Below are 19,423 nucleotides of genomic sequence, written 5' to 3'. Positions count from 1 at the left end.
TGCATTGATTGGTTGAAAGCTAAGTTACATCTTGTTTGCTTGAAGACAAGAAAAGTTCTAAGTTTGGCGTTATGATAACAGTTGAAAAACTGTTATTTTTATACTAAAATTTGACTTTAAAGACAACCTTTATGACTTAGAAACTAGCTTGGAATCATGTTTTTATTGAAGTTTTGGAAATAAGAGAGTTTGACAGGTTTTATGCTTGATTTCTTTGCTTTTATAGGTTTTAGAGATGATTTGAGTGAAAGAAGTGAAGGAGCTAGGAGTTGGATTCAGAAAAGGAAGAAAAATTGCATAAAGGGAAGAAGTCGTAAGTACCGCTCAGCGACATTAACCGCTGAGCAGCACTTTGAAGACTCGCAGTCACCGTTGAGGGGCAAAACTACAGCTGAGGGGCATAATAGCAGTCACGCGCTTACCGCTGAGCGGCATTCTTATGGGCTTGGGCTCAATTTTCTATAATTTTTAGAATACTATATAAGGTTTTATTCGACCTAGGTCAGTCATCTTTGGCTGGAACGAAGCAAAAACACACTCTTTCACCCCTTGGAGGAGGATTTTGGATGCTAAGGCTCCTTTCTTACCTTTCTAGGGTTTTATCTTTCACTCTTTCATTGTATTTCATGTAGTTTCACCATGAATATGGTGAACTAAACCCTTATTGTTGTTGGAGAATCAATGTAATCCTTTGAAACTCTCATGTATTGAATTTGTTCTTCAAGATCTTTTTAAGATACATGTTTTCTTTCATTAAGTGTTAGGGTTTTTCCTTTGTGCTCAAAGAATGCATTGTTTAACTTATTCAATGTCATGATTATTGATTTTGTCGATATGGACACATACGGGGAGATCTAGATCTGTGGAATCTCTCCCAATATTAGTATAAACCTAGACATAGGAGTATGATGGTTGGTTGCCCTTAAGCTTCTGTGTTGTGTAATGCATGAGTAATTGCTAGGGAGACAAGACATTGTAAACTAGTGATTATGATTAGGCTTTCTTCGCCAAGACATCAGGTTTAAGGTAATTTAGAAAGTGGCATTAACAATTAATGAAGAAAGATGAATTCTTGATTACATGAGAGTGGATAGGATTAAATTGATAAACCCCAAAACATATTCATTCATATATTTCAAACCATGTGTTCTGTTTCTTCTTGCCCATTGATCAATACATGGATTCATATTTACTTTTCAGTATTTTGCATTTAAAACTTACAAGAATTGGTTCTACAAGTCTTAGATAATCAATAAATCACATAACTGTCTAGGTCGTGAGTCCTTTGGGAGAATGATACTTGGTCTTACCAGTTTTATTACTTGATACGATTCGGTCACATTTGCTGAGGGTTAACAACCATGCTTAAGTGAGTTTCCCAAAACTCATCAGTTATTCTACTCATCAAAAACATACCTTTAGATCTAGCAATTTCTAGCACATAAACTTTTATAACATCAACATCTTAATGGTTAGCTCATATACTTCCATCTTTCCAAATATTTCCTCACAAACCATCAATTCATCCATCCAAAATTCATCAACCAACAAAAACACCCAATTTTCATATTTAATTAAAAGTGAGGTAAAACCATCATGTTTCTCATCCCATTTCACAACCCAATCTACCAAATATTGCACATACATATAGATCAACATGCTAGAACGAAAATCCACCATCAATCTAACATAGATCAACAATTTTTTTCATCATAAAGTTCATACCAAAATTCATAAATCAAAGTGAGATTAACAACCCATTAATTCAACTTCTTGAAATCATACCATATATTTAACCAAACCAAATTTCCATACAATCCATCACCACAAACGCAAATCAACAAAATTCATGATTACATCCACAAAAACTCTAGAATCAAAGTTTGAGTTAGCTCCCCTTACCTCTTGAATATTTGACCACTTACACTTCCTCTTCCAAGATAGCAACTTCTCACCTCCTTGCTAGACCAAGTCATATCCACTCTTTTGCACTTAGAAATTTTCGTTCTCCTCTCCACAAGTAATTTATTTGCCCTCTCCAAAACTCCAGATCTAATTTAGACTAAAAGAAAAGAGTCTATACAACCAAGGACCCATCTCCATGATGTTTAGCAAGAATAATTTCAACATCTGATCATCCTAATCTCTTTTCCAGCCCCAAAATCAAGAAAGAATGTCTCCAAAGGGTCCCCAAAATATTCCTACGTGGAAAAGGCAGCCAACCAGCTCATTCTAGTGCAACTCGCAAAAGGAAGATCACCGTTCACGCTCGGGCACCCCACAAAAAGGGCGCTAGGCTGGAACTTTCTCAGCAATCGCGCACTTGGGCGCCTCAGAGGGAGGGTCAATGGGGCGCAAGTCTCCTAGCAACAAAACTTTCACAACTTCGATAGTCCAGTTGAACCCTTTCCCGAAGTCGAAAATACACGTATGAGTACTCAAATCGAAGCTCTTTGAGCCTACTATCCAATGGAAAAATAATCACCTCAATTGGAAATTTGTAGAAAACGTTATAAATAAAATAGTAAATCATGTCAAAGTTGATAACATTCTATTTTACCTTATAACTTTAACTTTTTTACAACTTGGTAACTCTTAAGCTTCAAGGGTCTTACATATTGCACCATTAACCATTAATTACAAACAAAATGCCAAGATATTCTTACAAGACTAAGAACTTTAAATATATTTTCTATCATTTCTTATTACAACCAAAATAAAGGTTGAATACCAAAAAAATAACTTTTGTGGAGAGAATTTACAATGTGACTTTCTTACAAAGTGTTACTGCACATGAAGAAAGATACTTTAAAGATACTATAAGTTACACTTGTTCTTTATGTTACTTCTATGTGGTGCTTTCGACTTTTATGCCTTATTTTTTTTTACTCACATAACATAAGATTAAAACACATTACTGACATGTAACAACATAGTACATCATCAACAATATAAATTTTCCTATACATGACTATTTATGATGTCATTATATCATTAATGAAGAAATTGATGTCATCAATTATAAAAGAAAATAAAAAGAATATTATCTCGTTAGTTTATCACTATTATTTTTCTCTTAGTTCAGTCACGTAAACTCATATTCATCTCTGATTAAATAATAAGTTTATATAAATATAAGAGTGACAAAAATGATAAAACTAAAACTAAATTAAATTACAAAGCAAATTGAATAAGGATGCATAACTACATATATTTATTGAATAAAAAGAAAAACATTTTATGAGAAAGGAAAAAAATTGCAAATATATATATCAATGTATAATGAGAAAAGTTTTAAAGAAAAACTAGATTTTAAAAAATAGTTATGAGTAGTATTTAAAAGAGGTTAAGAAATATAAGCAAAATGAAATTTGTTCGTTTATTAGTTTAATTAAGGAATATAAAATGATACCAAAATAAAACAAAAACGAAACTACAATTAAATACCAAAATTTTTATATGATATTAAACAAATAGTTACACTTGTTAAGAGATGAATTTTAAGTCTAATTCAATCTTACAAAATTGGTTTATTAATCATTTATATACTATAAATTGATATACATCAAGTTGAGAAAACATTTTCATATAAATCCTTGTACTTCATTGCAAACCTTCATGCTTATTTTGTCTTCAAACAATAGATTCAAACGTGCCTTTGTCGGTGGCCTTCTGGTTAAGATTATTTCCACAAACCATTCCTCCATATCCATATTGTTGAACAACTAGCACAGACGAGCGTGAACCAAAATTGTTTGACACCAAAATATCCCCAATAACTCCAAGTTCTAAGCACTCACACCACTCCAACAAATTTGAGAAGACCTTAGAGTTCCTACAATTCCCTTGTCCAACTATGTAAATATCACAACCAATTTTTTCTATCTCTTTGAGGACTACAGGGATATCTTCCTCACTATAAACATCAATCTCTGAGTAGGATATTGTATCGCTATTGTTAACTATTGTAAGTCTAAATGCGCTTATATACTCTTCATCTAACTCTTTTTGCTTGTCCGTATCTATTACCTCAGATAATATCCCTTGTGATTCATTGTGAACTGAAGCATCTATTTCTGCCGCTTCACCCAATAGAAGAATTCGAACCAGTGAGAGTTGTGTTCCTGAACGTCCTGTCATCCTCCATGCAATGGCTAAGGCTTCACGATCATCAGGACCCCCAACAAAGACCACACAAATATGAAGGTTCATTTTGGGAACTAACCCAAAATCACGATCAACAAATATTCCCACGGAGCAGGGAGCACCTTGCATTACATTTTGATTTATATCTTTATATACAACACTGGTTACTTCTAGAGTACCTTCTAAAGTTAATTGTTTGTGAAATGGAAGTAGAATTAAGCTTGTGCGTTTCTCATATGCCGAGTGGTATATGTCCTCATGAATAGTTGTATATGCTGACACCACATTTAAGGTCTCAACTCTAATAGCATTATATGCCTCTTCAAGTGCATCAAATGTATTGTGAATGCTTTCTAACTCTTCCTGTGACTTGGTCAGGTTTTGTTCTCTGAGTTGGTTACTAGGCTTCCCTATATGTGTAGCAACTAAGGCAGCAACACGTCCAGTAAGTTCAACAAGGTACAAGGCAAAAACATGCACAGGGGAAACTCTCGTAGGGTTAAAACATTCAATTATGCTAATCATGCTTATAGCTTGGCGAGTATTGTGAACACACGCTATAAATCGGAGCTCTGCATTAAGTCTTAGTTTTTGTATGGTCTTTAGCTTGTTTTGTTCAAATATTTGTCTTGTTTTGTAGATGGCATTGACGACGGGAGACACAACTATGGTCATCAAAAGAACAGCAGAAGTTATAACGGCATAGGTAGGTACAGAAAATATCTACAAGAACATATCCCAAGAAGGTTTAGATTAGACTACAATTATATATATATATATATATATATATATATATATAAGAAATTAAAGTAATTGAACAAACAATTTTAAATAGATCAATACCGTTCTATCCCAAGCAATGTTTAGCATTATTAATGCCATGGCACCTTTATTATTCAAAATCATGCCCAAGGTCAAACCATCTCGAATACGCATACCAAAGAAAAATGTGACAAATAAAGTGCTTAAAATCTTTAAAGCACACAACAAGAGTATAATCACAATTATAAAGGGCCAACTTTCTTGGGAGAAAATTGTGATCAACATAAGTCTCATTCCAGATCCACTAAAGAAGAGGGGTACTAAAAAGCCACTAACACAATCATCTGAAATTGACATGACCAATTCAGCAAATTTTCCATGAGGTAAAATTAATCCAAAAATAAAAGCCCCAACAATGGCATGTGCACCAAGAAAATCTGAAATACAAGAACAAGCTAAAACCCCCATGATTATAAAGAGCAATTGGTTATCATTCCATTCATCTTTGTTTGCCTTGCGATCAATAAACCATTGAATGAGTGGACGTACCACAAATATGCACACAACAATGAATATTGTCGTGCATAACACGGTGTAGATGGCTTCTTTACCATTAATTGAAAAGGGAACAAATAAAGTGAAAAGAATCCAACCATAGGTGTCACCTATCATGGCTGCTGTTAAAGCCTCTTTGCCAAGACCAGTATAAACGAGCTTAAGCTCAGAAAGTGTGTGTGCTACCACAGGAAAACTTGTAACAATGAGAATTAAAGTCCAAAGTATATAAGCATTATTTGTATTTTCCTCAAGGGGAAACATCATATTATGTCCATAAACTTTTCGAAACAAAGCATACAAGCATGGTGCAACGAGTATGGGAAAGACGATTCCAGCAATCGCAATACTTGCAGCTTTCTTGTTCACGTTTAGAATGGTATTTAAGTTCATCTCCAATCCACTAAGGAATGCATAATAAATGAGACCAATGTGGGAAAGGATCTCAACATTAACAATCCCATTTACTGGAAAAATGAACTCAAAAATTGTCGTGAATCTTCCAAGTAATGGTGGTGTTAGTAGGAAACCAACCTACGTAATTACAATTTAGAATGCCCACACATTACATTGTTAGAATGTCACATATAAAAAATTTTGAGATAATTTTCATAAATAAAACCTCGAGATTTATTTACTTACAGAGATTTGTGAAATGAGACGAGTTTGATGTAGAGGTTTATAGATTATGGAAAAGAGACGAGATAACACAACAACAAAAACAATTTGAATAGCCAGAATAGGTAGCTCTATTTTCAAGACTTTATCGGTTTTCCAAAATTGATTAGGATTAACTATAGATATATTGTAACATGCAGGTATTGTATTTGTCATTGTTACTTCGATTTTGTATTTGATACTCTTTCGATGTTTGTTCTATTGTGGTGCTTTCAACCTTTATATGTTTTTCGTTTTACTCATAAACCTAAGATTAAAACACATTACCGGTATGTAACAACATAGTATTAACAACATAAATTCCACCTATACATATCTATTTATGGTGTCACTTATCTTATGGTTAGTGTTATTTTTTTTCAACATAACAAATAGTCAAAATTTTCTACAATTACATAACTGCATTATTATTTTATACAACAACTTTATAAATATTTTTAGAAAATATTTAAATTTTAAATATCTCAATATAATATATTGTTATTAAAAATCAGTTATTACTGTTTAGAGAAAATGGTTTAACATTTTAATTCCCCATTGATAGTTTATGTGGTTATATATCTTCTTAATATAAAAGAACATGCAAGAATTAGTTTTTAGTTTTATGTGGGTAGGAAAAAAAATCAAGTCAATCATTTTTAAAACAAGCAACCAATCTCTAACCAATCTCTAGTCCATAAAAAGACAATAACATGCATTGATCATGTTGAAAAATAAAACTAAAATATACAATCGCGAAAATTTTTCACATGTAATCAACGATGTCCTTATTTCAAGTCAACTATTACATTAGACTTGCAATAGTCTCTTACGTTGATTAGAATATTTTAAAAAGTGATTTTTTCACTTAATTGAAATTACAAAGTGTTAGATTTTATTTACTCATTTTGTAGAAAGAAGAAACATCAGTATTAAATTTGAAAGCAATGTATTGATTTTAACTATTTTCCAAATACATTTTAAATATATTATCTTCTAAAATGAGTATAAACATGGGAATAAATAAAGTACCATGGTGTGATTAGATTTGAAATGTATGTACAGAGTTAAGAGTGCAATGAATTTTTACTGATAATACTTTCAATACCTAACTTGAGAAAAATGAAATATAATAAAATCAATATAAATACATTCATGATTTTATGGAAATATGTCATCCTAATTTTGTGCATATGAATAAATATTAAATAATTTTAAATTGATATAAATTTTATAAGCATAATTAATGTGAAATGAATTTACAACGGAAAGAAAATATATGCAAAGATCACAAGAACTTATGGATTATATTGAAATTTAATATCTAAAAAACATTTTAAATAGATCAATATTGTTCTATAATAAGCAACGTTCAATTATTAATGTCATGGCGCATTTGTTATTCGAAATCAATTTCAAGGTCATACAATTTCAAATACATAAAAAATAATAATAAATAAAGGGTTTAAAATATTTAGAACACACAACAAAACAAGAGTATAATCAAAATTATAAATAAAAAACTAAATATAATATTTTAATGATTATATTCATTATTCAAATACTAATTTTGTTCATTATACATTTAGTCATTAAATGAACTTTTAGTATAATTGATCACTAAATTAACTTATGATAAATCTATTATTTATAATGGAAACAGAAAAGGTAGTTTATAATTTTATAAAATTTAGTTATTTCAAAATTAGTTGCAAAATTTAAGTTTTTATTATATAATAATTGGAAATTATTAGATAACAGTGCTTAGATAAATGACAATGACTTATATCTATATATGATTAAGTGCTTAGATTTACACATTATAGTGTTTGAATAAAGGAAAATGATTTAGATATACAAGTTAAAATGTCTACATTTAGAGTATTTAGATGAGAGATAAATATATAAATAGTTATGCAAATTTATTGCAAATACGTAACATTTATTGTCATTAATCATGTAATAAAATAAAAGTAAAAATATGAGTCAAAAGTTGAAGAAAAATCAACCAAAAAGTAAATACTCCATATCTAGAACTACACTTTTATCCAACATAGAAGAGATAACTCACAAGAAATATGAAAACTAGACAGGGAATGTTATTTAAAATGCGTGGCAGTGACAATGGAGGCTTCTTCTTCCCAGACAATAGAAGTCTTGGAACACTAGTGCTCTTGTCATAGAACTCTTGGAACACTAGTGCTCTTGTCATAGTGGTTGACCAATCTAAAGCTTGTGGCAGTCTCTATCACGTGTTTTGGTTTGCAATTTTGCAATACAGTTGTGGTTTGGTGGTTCGAGATAAGAGCATGTATGGTTAATAATATTGGATTATCCGCGATAGACAGAGATAGAACGAGAGATCTTACAGAGAGATAGAGCAAGAAATTTGTCGCTCTTTTTTCGATAAATTTTATAAACCAAAAAATTCATCAAGACAAATTTCATTTATCGATAGATTTTATTGATAGAAAAATCCATCAATAAATAAATAAATTTATATTATCGATAAATTTTATGTTGATATTATCAATGAAATAAATTTATTGATAAAATTTATTATGATTAAAATTTCAAAAGTTTATCTATAAAATTATCAATAATTTAAATTTTTTGACAAATTTATTTTCATTAGTAAATTTCATTGATAATTTTAAAACTTTTTGTAAAGAAAAAAAATAATATATATAAATACATTTAGTGAAAATAAGTAAAAGGAATGAAAGATTCATATAAGAAAATTAAATTATTATTAGAAAAACACTTTAGCAATGTATAATTGATACAAAACTTTCACCTCGATTTATACAAGTCACTGAATAAGTGACTACTATTTAATTAATAAATTACATATTAGTGTTTTAATGACAAATTTTGTATGGTCATTAATTACTATAAATATAATCTCTAATTATATTCGAAGTTTTATTAATAATAAAAGTTCTTTTAAATATCAATAATTGTAGTTGAGATTAGGAAAATTAAAATTTTGAGAAAGTCATATTAAGTGTATAGTAGTACTAGTAGGGGACAATAACTTAGATTTATAGGTTAGAGTTTTCATATTACACACCAATCATCATAGTTTTTTCCATCAAACACAAGAAGGTTTTCTAGTATCAATCCTCATAAAGTATATACAACAATACTTTCCAATATTGATAACATAGGTCAAAGGTTTCTTCTCACGAGGTAGTAGCACTAGTGCAAAAAGGTCTTTAACTCACCCTTTAGACGTCTGACCTTCGAATATCCAACGTAAAAAATGACCGGTGGCATTTTTCGTAAATAAAACAACCATATAGACGTCTGTTATGGAAGGAACAGACGTCTAAAGCCATATAGACGTTTGATGTGGGGAAACAGACTTCTATATACTCATTTCTGAAATCTAAAAAGTCACTTTTTGACTCCATTTAGACGTCAGATCCCCTCAATCTGACTTCAACAACCATATAAACGTCCGATGTGGGGGGAACCGACTTCTATATACTCATTTTTTAAATCTAAAAAGTCACTTTTTAACTCCATTTAGACGTTCGATCCTGCCAATCCGACTTCTACAGCCATATAGACGTCCGATGTGGGGGGAACCGACTTCTATATACTCATTTTTAAATCTAAAAAGTTACCTTTTAACTTCATTTAAACGTCTGATCCTACCAATCCGACTTCTACAGCCATATAGACGTCTGATGTGGGGGAACCGACTTCTATATACTCATTTTTAAAATCTAAAAAGTTACTTTTTAACTCCATTTAGACGTCCGATCCCGCCAATCCGACTTCTACAGCCATATAGACGTCCGATGTGGGGGGAACCGACTTCTATATACTCATTTTTTAAATTTAAAAAATTACTTTTTAACTCCATTTAGACTTCCGATCTCGCCAATCCAACTTCTACAGCCATATAGACGTCCAATGTGGGGGGAACCGACTTCTATATACTCATTTTTTAAATTTAAAAAATTACTTTTTAACTCCATTTAGACGTCTGATCTCGCCAATCCAACTTCTACAGCCATATAGACGTCCGATGTGGGGGGAACCGACTTCTATATGGCTGCATTAATACATCGCGAACGCGAGGCAGCAGTTACGCGCACTTAATGTTCATCATCTTCCTCGCGTTTTCTCTCTCCGGGTTACTCTTTTCAGGTACGTTTTCTCACTTTTTGCACCATTTAAAATTAATTTTACTTCGATTACATCACTCTTTGATGCATTATCTTTCATTTGAACCGATTAAAATGCGTTTTTGTGCAGTTTTGCTCGTGTCCTTGGGCGACGATTTCTTGCGTTTTGCACTCCTTCAATTCTCTCTATTATGTTTTTAAAATCATCCAATACAAAAATAACGTACAATACATTCTCTTCAACTAAAACATAAAGTTGTAAACTCGAATCACCATGAGCCATGAGCAACCCGAGAGGCCTCAAGCGGAAAAAGATACAATCAAATACGGCAACGTTTTAGACATTTGATCTATAGTGTCAGATGTCTATATAGACGTTTGACCTGTATGGATCAGACTTCTATATAGACGTCTGATCTGTATGGATTGGACGTATATATAGACGTCAGACCTATTGGGTACGACGTCTCATTAACGTCACTCATATAGACGTCGGACATAGATCAGATGTTAAAAGTCCAAAATAACATACGTCTAAAGATTTTTCTATACGTCTAAAGATTTTTCTACACTAGTGTAGAAATCATTGAACTAGATGTAGCCAGAGAAAAATGAGGAATAAATTTCTATTACTTCTTTTACTTCCATTTGTAATGTTAAATATATTAAAGTACAAAAGAAAATATTGAGAAAAAATTAAATAAACTATAAATTACAAGCTACTTGAAGTAAATTAAAAGTTTAAATTTCTAAAATAAACTACTTTAATATATTTACCGAGTACTTTTGTACTTATCAAACTAGTTTTTAGCTAGTTAAATAAGTGAAAAAATCATTTACTAACCTTACCAAACACAGTGTTTGTATTGGTCAACTAGTTTATAAGAAACAAGATACTAACTTATAAAAAGAAGGGTCTTACCAAACACATTTTCTTATATAAAATGTCACTCTCTCAACTATTATTTAAGCAAATTATTATCTATTCTATATTTTAAAAGGAAGAGTTAAATGAAAATAATGGTTACCTCAAATAATATTATTTCCGAAAGTTAATTAATTGTTACAAAAATATCATTAAATTGTAATCTATTTAAATTATCAGGATTGAAATACAAACACCCACGTTATTAATTCTAAATACCTAAAAAAATATTTTATTAATATGATCATATAGGAAGTCATTCATTTGATTAAAAAATTCAAATTTGATAATACAATGCTCAAAACAAAATTCTACCTTAGACAGTGTGAAAGTGTAATTTAACACACACAAAAATTCTATCCTCTATAATCACAAAAAAATGACCGGTCATTTCTTAAAATTTTACATTGTAGTATTCAACTATCCACATTTCATAAATTTTATCATATAAGTTTGCTTTCGTACATTTCGCCATCATACTTTTTATTTTTTTTCATATTTTACTAATTTGTTGAATGTCTAATAAAGTGGTGACATGACATATATATTTAAAATAACACCATTTTATTATTATTATTTTTCAAAATAACATCGTTTTATTATTAACACATAATGATAAAATATGTAAAATATGATGATAAAGTATGCGGAAAAAAAAATAGATGGTAAATATGAGAAAACGAAAACCTTGATAGTGCATTGTTAAAGAAAAACTTAAACTATGAAATTTGTAAAATCACAATAATTGAGAAATCAAGTATGTAGTTAAGACTCTTCTCCAAAATTTTTTCTCTTCAATTCTAACTTCATTTTTTATTTCTTTCACCGTCAGATATTACCCTATTGTAGATAATTTATTTCATAGTTTTTTTATCTGAACAATTTAGAGTATTAATTCTCCTTACTCAAGCTACGAACCAAAATTTGAGAAATAGAGACAATAACAATCCCCTCTTATCTAGAATCTCAATATTCAAGTTACAATCAATTATTCTAATTAAGAAGTTATGTTCCTTTAAAAAACCTTTTAATTAATTTTCTTAAATAAGTAAGTGTTGAAAGTCTTCTATAAAAATATAAAACCAAATTTATAATGTATAAATAAGTATAAATTTTATGTTAGTTTATAAAATATATAAATAAGTGTAAATTTTACGTTAGTTTATAAAATATATAAATAAGTGTAAATTTTACGTTAGTTTTATAAAATTAAGTTAAATTTAAAATTTATTTTTAACAAGATATATAATTTATGAATTCATTAGTTAAAATTTATCTTAAATTTAATATTTTGATAGTTTGAATGAGAAGGAAACCTAAGTGGAAGCTTTGTTTTATTTGAAATTATCGTTTAACCTAACTATATGATATGGTGAAGGGATGATCTTTTGGTTTCTAAATTGTAAAGTTAATTTACTTAATTTTCCAAACGTTGTTAAGACAGTCAAGAAGAAATAAGACTTGTCGACATTACACAACTTATGGTAAGGTCTTGCTAATATTTTTCAAACTTTGTTTAGTGACATATCTTTATTCAAACAATATTTTTAGAGTCTAATCCATTATCTAATTTAGTTATTCAATGTAATATATTTATGTTATGATTAAAATAATATTATATTTATTTTATGAATGATATTATGAATGATTCGGATTATTCATGCATATATAAACTCTAACCTTTTGCATGTAAAATAAAATAAAGGAAAACTTACCGTAATTAAAAATTTGATTAGTCAATCTTGTTTATTCTTATATGGAATCAAATATAAACATGATTATTATTTATCTAAGAATTTTATAGAAAAGTCAAATAAAGCAAATTTTAAAAAACAAAACTTTTAACTAAAACAATCTCACACTCACACATATATCCTGTATTACGCGATAAATGAAAGAGTTTACAAATGTCAAATTTTTGTAATACATTGATAGTATTTTTAAAAATTAACTAATAATATTTTATTTACTTTTAGGAAAAGTACTAATATTTTCACATTCCAAATGTTGCGGAATCATGAAATTTAATAAAATTTGAATTTTATTTCTGGATTCTGGAAGATTTGAAAAACTAAAATTAGAAAGAAAAGAACAAAAAGGAGAGAAAAGAATTTGACACAATAGCCCATAACATAAGAAGATGAATTCAATGGAAGAAAGCGTGTGAATTTGTTTGTTTATATGTATATTTGTATTTGTTTGACTGGTCTTTGCTCTCTCTCTCCTTTCTCTGTTCTTTCTTTGGAGAGAGAGAGGAAGAGAGAGAAAGGGTCACCGGCCGCCCCCGCCAAACGTACCCTCCTCCCTCCTTCCTGTCTACAATAAAAGTCAATTTCATCACCACCTGCCCAACCGGTAACCGGTCCCTCCCTTCACTATGCACATATATTGACCCTTTTCTCATCTTTCTTAAATTTCAATCTTCATTTGTTGATTTCTTCATCTCTGCTCTTAATTATCATCTGGGTATACGAGTTTCTGGAAAAGGTTTAGTTTTTTTATTTTATTATTGAATTGGAATTTGGCCATGTCTACGTCCGCCGCTGGAGGTGCTGGATCCAATGATTCCAATGCTGGCAGGAGACAAAGCAAGAGGCCCAAGTGTAATGATTCTCTTCTGTTATCGTTTATTTTTTGGCTTTTCGTTTTTATTTTGGTGGGTTTTCTTGTGTTTGTCGTGTGAATTTTTGTTTTTCTTTTTTATGGCGAAGGGTTGATGGTTTTGTTGGGGTTTGTTTCTCAAAGGAGGATGGAGTTTTTCTCTTGAGACCCTTTTTGAAGCTGTTGTCTCAATAATTTATTAGACTTTGTTTAGCAAACATTACCCCTTTTTATCTGCTGGTGTTTTTGTAAGGAAATGTTTTTGACATGGATTTTGTTGTTGAGCTAGTTGGGGATTTTTTGTTACTTTAAGAAGTTAGATGGCCTGTTTTGATTGAACAAACTTTTGCGTTTGTATCCTTTGTTGTTTCTAATTGCACAGAACTTTGTTGACTAAAGTTCTTTGAAATTCTTGAACTTAGACAATATGCTTTGATTTATCAACAATTGTGTTTGTGTCTTTTGTTGCTTCTAACCCCAACTTCTTTTTTGCTTCCCAGACTCAAAGTTTACACAACAAGAACTACCAGCGTGCAAGCCTATTCTCACACCACGAGCAGTAGGTCTACCTGTTTGGATGTGTTGTCAGTGATTTCTTTCATGTTTTTAGAAGTCATGGTTTACATGGTGTGTTACTTTCCATGCAGGTTATTTCAGCCTTCTTGATTGTCACCATAGTGTTCATTCCCATTGGAGTTGCTTCGCTAATTGCTTCGCATGATGTATGCTTGAGTGCAATACTTTGTGAACTATGCTTACCAGTTCTGTATATTATGAGTACTGCTGAGTGCTGATTTTGATTATATCTATCAGGTTGTTGAGATTATTGATAGGTATGACTCTCAGTGCATACCAACAAATGTGACAGACAAGGTGGCATACATTCAGACTCCTGGTGAAAAGCCATGCAATAGGACGCTACATGTAAGTTTTCTTGATTCTGATTTCTCTTATTGGTGTTTAACCATTATTGTCATATTGAATCGTCTCCCATAATTGATGAATTCTGTATTTCAAATTTTGATGGTTGCTTAATTTGTTTGTTTTTCAATACATTGCTCTTGTGAATAGGTGGACAAGCGTATGAAGTCTCCTATCTATGTTTACTACCAGCTTGACAACTTTTACCAGAATCATAGGCGGTATGTTCTCCTTTTATTTCTTGTGAACCACGCAATTCTATCATCAATTTGAATTTAATGTTATCAGCCAATGAGAATTTTATTGTTATTTAGTAAGGATTCAAGCATTCAACAAAGATTTATGGTTGACTGCCAAAAATCTTACAGAACCCTCTCTTTCATTGGGATATTGTGCATGTTGCTAACAGAAGTTATTGAGTTGCACTGAACTTCAGATTTGGTTTCATCCTTTCCTGTTAGTCTGCTACAATTTTACAATGAAAGTACATAAATAACTAGTTTGATATCTGACATGAAATTCATTTAAAATCTAGCATGTAAAATGCAAAAAATATTTTAACAAATAATAATTGTAAATCTTTGAGTTGTAAGTTGTGACTCTTTTTTAACTTGAAGAGTTCAAGGGAAGTGCATCAGATATAAAAGTTTAAGAGGCAATTATGAACTTCTTTATTTTTCATGCATTCATCTTATATTATGAATGGTCCATTATAGTCTTCCGTGACTGAATCCTTCAATAATTCAGTTTCAAAGTTTGTTTGGCTAATGGTGGAATGTAATGCAAATAGTTCTTTTCTCATGTAATTATTATAAATATGTTATTTGGTAATTTAGGTATGTTAAAAGCCGAAATGATGACCAGCTGAGGGATTCCAAAAATGCTAACTCAACAAGTGGTTGTGACCCTGAAGATTCAGCAAATGGAATGCCAATCGTACCCTGTGGTCTTATAGCTTGGAGCTTGTTCAACGATACATACAGCTTCTCACGCAGCAGCATTAATTTGACAGTGAACAAGAACGACATCTCATGGAAAAGTGATAGGGATCACAAATTTGGAAGTGATGTTTTTCCTAAAAATTTTCAGAATGGTTCTTTAATAGGGGGTGGTAGTCTTGATGAAAACACACCTGTAAGTCTTTCTTTGAACTAAAATTTTGATTAAAAAAAAGCATCTGTGTGCATAATTCTCCTTTTCTCATAAAGTCCAGAACAGTAAATTGAGGTTGTTTGATATGTGCTGTACAGCAGTCAATTGTAAGCCCCTTTTAAATATAAATATATTTGTGCTTGCAACTTTTGGTTTAATATTGTTCTGTTTCTACTTAATTACACTTCAGGCTGTCTAATAGTAATGATTGGTGTCCATACTGTGTGCACATAGGTTTTGTATTGTTTTGATCTTTATGTTTTTCTTACTAAAATTGTTCTCTAAACCACAATTTGATTTTAAAAACTGAAACTACCAATATAGTTATCATGCTAAAGTTTGGATATCTGATTAACTATTTGTTTTGAATATAACTGGCTGAAACAACTCAGTTAATCAATCCAAAGACAGGAAAGTTTTTGGAAGGAATGTTAATATATTTATTTTGTAAATGCTCATAGTGTGGAAGCATATAAATAATTAAACCATCAGCCATCCTTTGATTGCAGTGAGGATTGAGCTTTGACCTTTTTCTGTATTCAGAATTCATAATTTAGTCCATACTGAGTGATAGCTGTAGATAATAATTGAGTATGTCATACAACTACTCCAATGTCCTTGTCCAAATTTAATAAAGTTGTTGAATTTCTAGTTAAGATCAGAGACTAGATTCGTAGACTGAAATTTTAGGCACCTTTTGATATGAATGAATCTTCCTATCCAAGTTTTGAGACCTTTGATCCTCCCAACTTTTATTGATTCCTGACTCTGAATAAGCAAATGATGAATATGCTGGTGAACAAAAAGGCATGTTGAGTTGTGCACTGAAATGACTATCCTCTGCATGGTAGTAAATTAGTAATGGTCCATTCTGCACCAGTCTGATTAAGGCATTTGTGTTACTTGTGCTGAGAGGGTAATTGTTTTTTTTTCTCGTTTTTATAATTTACAATCTGTTTCATTTTTCATCTTTTGATTGTCTTGGCATTCTCTATTTGCTTGCATCAATGAGAAAAGTTGCTCACTTTTTGAATGTTTATGTAACAGTTGAATAAGCAAGAGGATCTCATTGTTTGGATGCGAACGGCAGCTTTGCCAACTTTTAGGAAGTTGTATGGAAGGATTGAAGTGGATTTGGAGAAAGGTGATGTCATTCAGGTGAATTTGAACAATGTCTACAACACATACAGTTTTAATGGCAAGAAGAAGCTTGTTCTGTCAACTACTACCTGGCTCGGCGGGAAGAATGACTTCCTTGGCATTGCTTATCTTACTGTTGGAGGATTGAGCTTCTTTTTGGCCATGGTCTTTACTCTTGTATATCTTGTCAAGCCTAGGTAATGAAATCCCCTACTACTTTTTACCTTGCAAGTCTTTTTTGACTCCATTCTGTTCATGGCATAGCATAATGCACTTCCTCATTCTGTTCCTTAGTTTCTTAAATATGTGTTTGACCAGAAATGGTGTTCAATGCCCTCACTTTTTGCACATATTAATAACATTTTTCTAACTTACAAGTTCTCCCATACCACCACTTTTTCAGTTGCTAAACTATTGATCATTACCCCATTAATCAATTTGATTAGAAGCTACATATTGGTCTAGTTAATTGTTTGCCTAGCGTATTGCAAATTAGTTGTGTATCTAATGTAGTTCATGTCATGTGAGAGCTTTCTTCTGGCAAGTAAAGCTGGAACAAATAAAAACAAAATGGCATTATCTCTTACAAAAGTCAAAATATTAGGAGTACATGATGCATGTTGATTCCCTTGTAACATACTCAACTCTATATCCTTTGAAATTGCGAAGTAGTTTCTTGTTTTGTCTGAAGTTCATATATTTCAACACCACGGACAATGGTAGTTGTGAATATAATTTGCTCCTAATATGATGATCGTCTCTTTGTTCAGGCAACTTGGAGATCCCTCTTATCTGTCATGGAATAGGAACCCTGGAGGGCAATGAGCAGAGAAACTGAATGTGATTGATCTTCATAGATTTTTACACGGATTGTGCATTATACAAACTACAATGGCGGTTCTAATTTTGTACATCAATCAATATTCACACATGCTAATAATAATACTATTCAGATGTTAGGTGTTGTTATTGTTCCCTACCCCACAAAAATTATTCTAATGCCTTTCGGTTTTCTGCATCAGAATCTCAATATCTTGTATTTTGTGATGACATAGTGTTCAATATATGAGCTAGTTACTTTTATACAAACTGGGAAACATAGGAAAGTTCCTGCTGGCTACACCTTTTGGCCTTTTTCGTGAGTGAAAAAAAAGAGAAAAAAAAGCAGTGGTTGTTTTGTTTAAACTTGTAGGACACATTCTTCAATGATGTGATGTTAAAATAAACATGATAAATAATACACATTAAGAAACAATTTGAGGAGAGACAACTAGTTGTTGAACTGAAGTTTCTTTGTTTTTGCAGAGTCCTAACCCTTGCCATGGAATCTTTGTATAGCGGTATATTATTGATTATAATGTTAATTGTTTTTTCATTCATCTACGGTTTTGTAGGAGAGTATGTGAATGAAAGCTAGTTATTAATGGTTAAATTGTAAATCATAATAGTAATAACTTTTAGAAATGTTATCAAATCATAATAGTACGTTAAATGTATGTATGTAAATTATTCATACAAAAACTAAACTAATGAATTTTCTTTATCTTAAACGATTATAAAAAACTTATTTCTGCATCACAGTATATTGTTAAAAAGAAAGTTAAAAAAAGATACGATATAGTAGTCAAAAGTATAATTAATATTATTATTATTTAAGTTAAAAATTATAAATAAATTAAAACTAGACTTCTAGTAAGAATTAAATTGTTGTATTGAATATAGTGGAATGTTGATGTGGGTCCCGAGTGTATTAAGAATATTAGTTAATTTGATTGTTCATCTAACTTAGGCATGAAAACCTATTAATTAATGTATTACTTACAAGGAAAGACATTAAAAAAACAATTCACACATTGCCTACAACCCCTAAAGAGATATCTTACCAAAATTCTTCGAGTTTGAAATTTTATCATATGAATATTATTATTAAACATTTCACATTACACATACTATTACAAGTAAATATTAACATTATAGTAGGAGATCATGTTAAACTTTCTCTCTAAGAGGTCCATTTAATAAATTGTAAAATAAACTTACAATTACTATTTTAACTTTTTGGTATTTGGAGAATTACTTTTATGAGTGCAAAACTATTTATGAGACAAATTGTTAAACAAAGGCAAACTCAATCCTATCATGACTAATATCTTTTGGAGAATTACAACTACAAAACAATCCCACCGTATTAAAATCCATTTAGACAATTTTTTCTTGAACAAATCTGAGGTACTAAAAAGGAATATAATATATTTTCTTTACAAACTAAAACTAATTTATCCACAAGTTAAAAAATATATATTTAAAAAATTATAAGAGAAATTTAAAAAATTATAAGAGAAATTTTATAAATTAGTTTATTTATAAATTAATTCTAAGTAGGAAATATATTATATTCTTCTTTCATGAAAAATACACTTTGAAA

General features: G+C 30.6%; 2 protein-coding genes across 2 annotated transcripts; one reads left to right on the top strand and one right to left on the bottom strand.

Annotated features, from left to right (window-relative positions):
* Positions 1-3,633: 3,633 nt before the first annotated feature.
* On the bottom strand, positions 3,634-6,297 carry LOC124848544 (cation/H(+) antiporter 15-like). The gene is made up of 3 exons (XM_047326243.2): positions 6,106-6,297; positions 4,990-5,997; positions 3,634-4,869 (listed from the first exon to the last, which is right to left on the bottom strand). The coding sequence occupies exons 1-3, from the start codon at positions 6,295-6,297 to the stop codon at positions 3,634-3,636; spliced, it is 2,436 nt and encodes an 811-aa protein (XP_047182199.2).
* Positions 6,298-13,384: 7,087 nt separating this feature from the next.
* On the top strand, positions 13,385-17,957 carry LOC124848540 (LEM3 (ligand-effect modulator 3) family protein / CDC50 family protein). Its single transcript, XM_047326238.2, has 8 exons — positions 13,385-13,787; positions 14,286-14,344; positions 14,433-14,507; positions 14,599-14,709; positions 14,857-14,927; positions 15,543-15,840; positions 16,906-17,195; positions 17,769-17,957. Exons 1-8 carry the CDS (start codon positions 13,712-13,714, stop codon positions 17,821-17,823), a joined length of 1,035 nt encoding a protein of 344 aa, XP_047182194.1. The 5' UTR covers positions 13,385-13,711; the 3' UTR covers positions 17,824-17,957.
* Positions 17,958-19,423: the final 1,466 nt, after the last annotated feature.

Source organism: Vigna umbellata, chromosome 9 (genome assembly GCF_029865625.1).
Source record: "Vigna umbellata cultivar VRB3 chromosome 9, Vumbellata_1.0, whole genome shotgun sequence".
Classification (NCBI taxonomy): domain Eukaryota; kingdom Viridiplantae; phylum Streptophyta; class Magnoliopsida; order Fabales; family Fabaceae; genus Vigna; species Vigna umbellata.
This window is presented reverse-complemented; position numbering and strand designations above follow the sequence as displayed.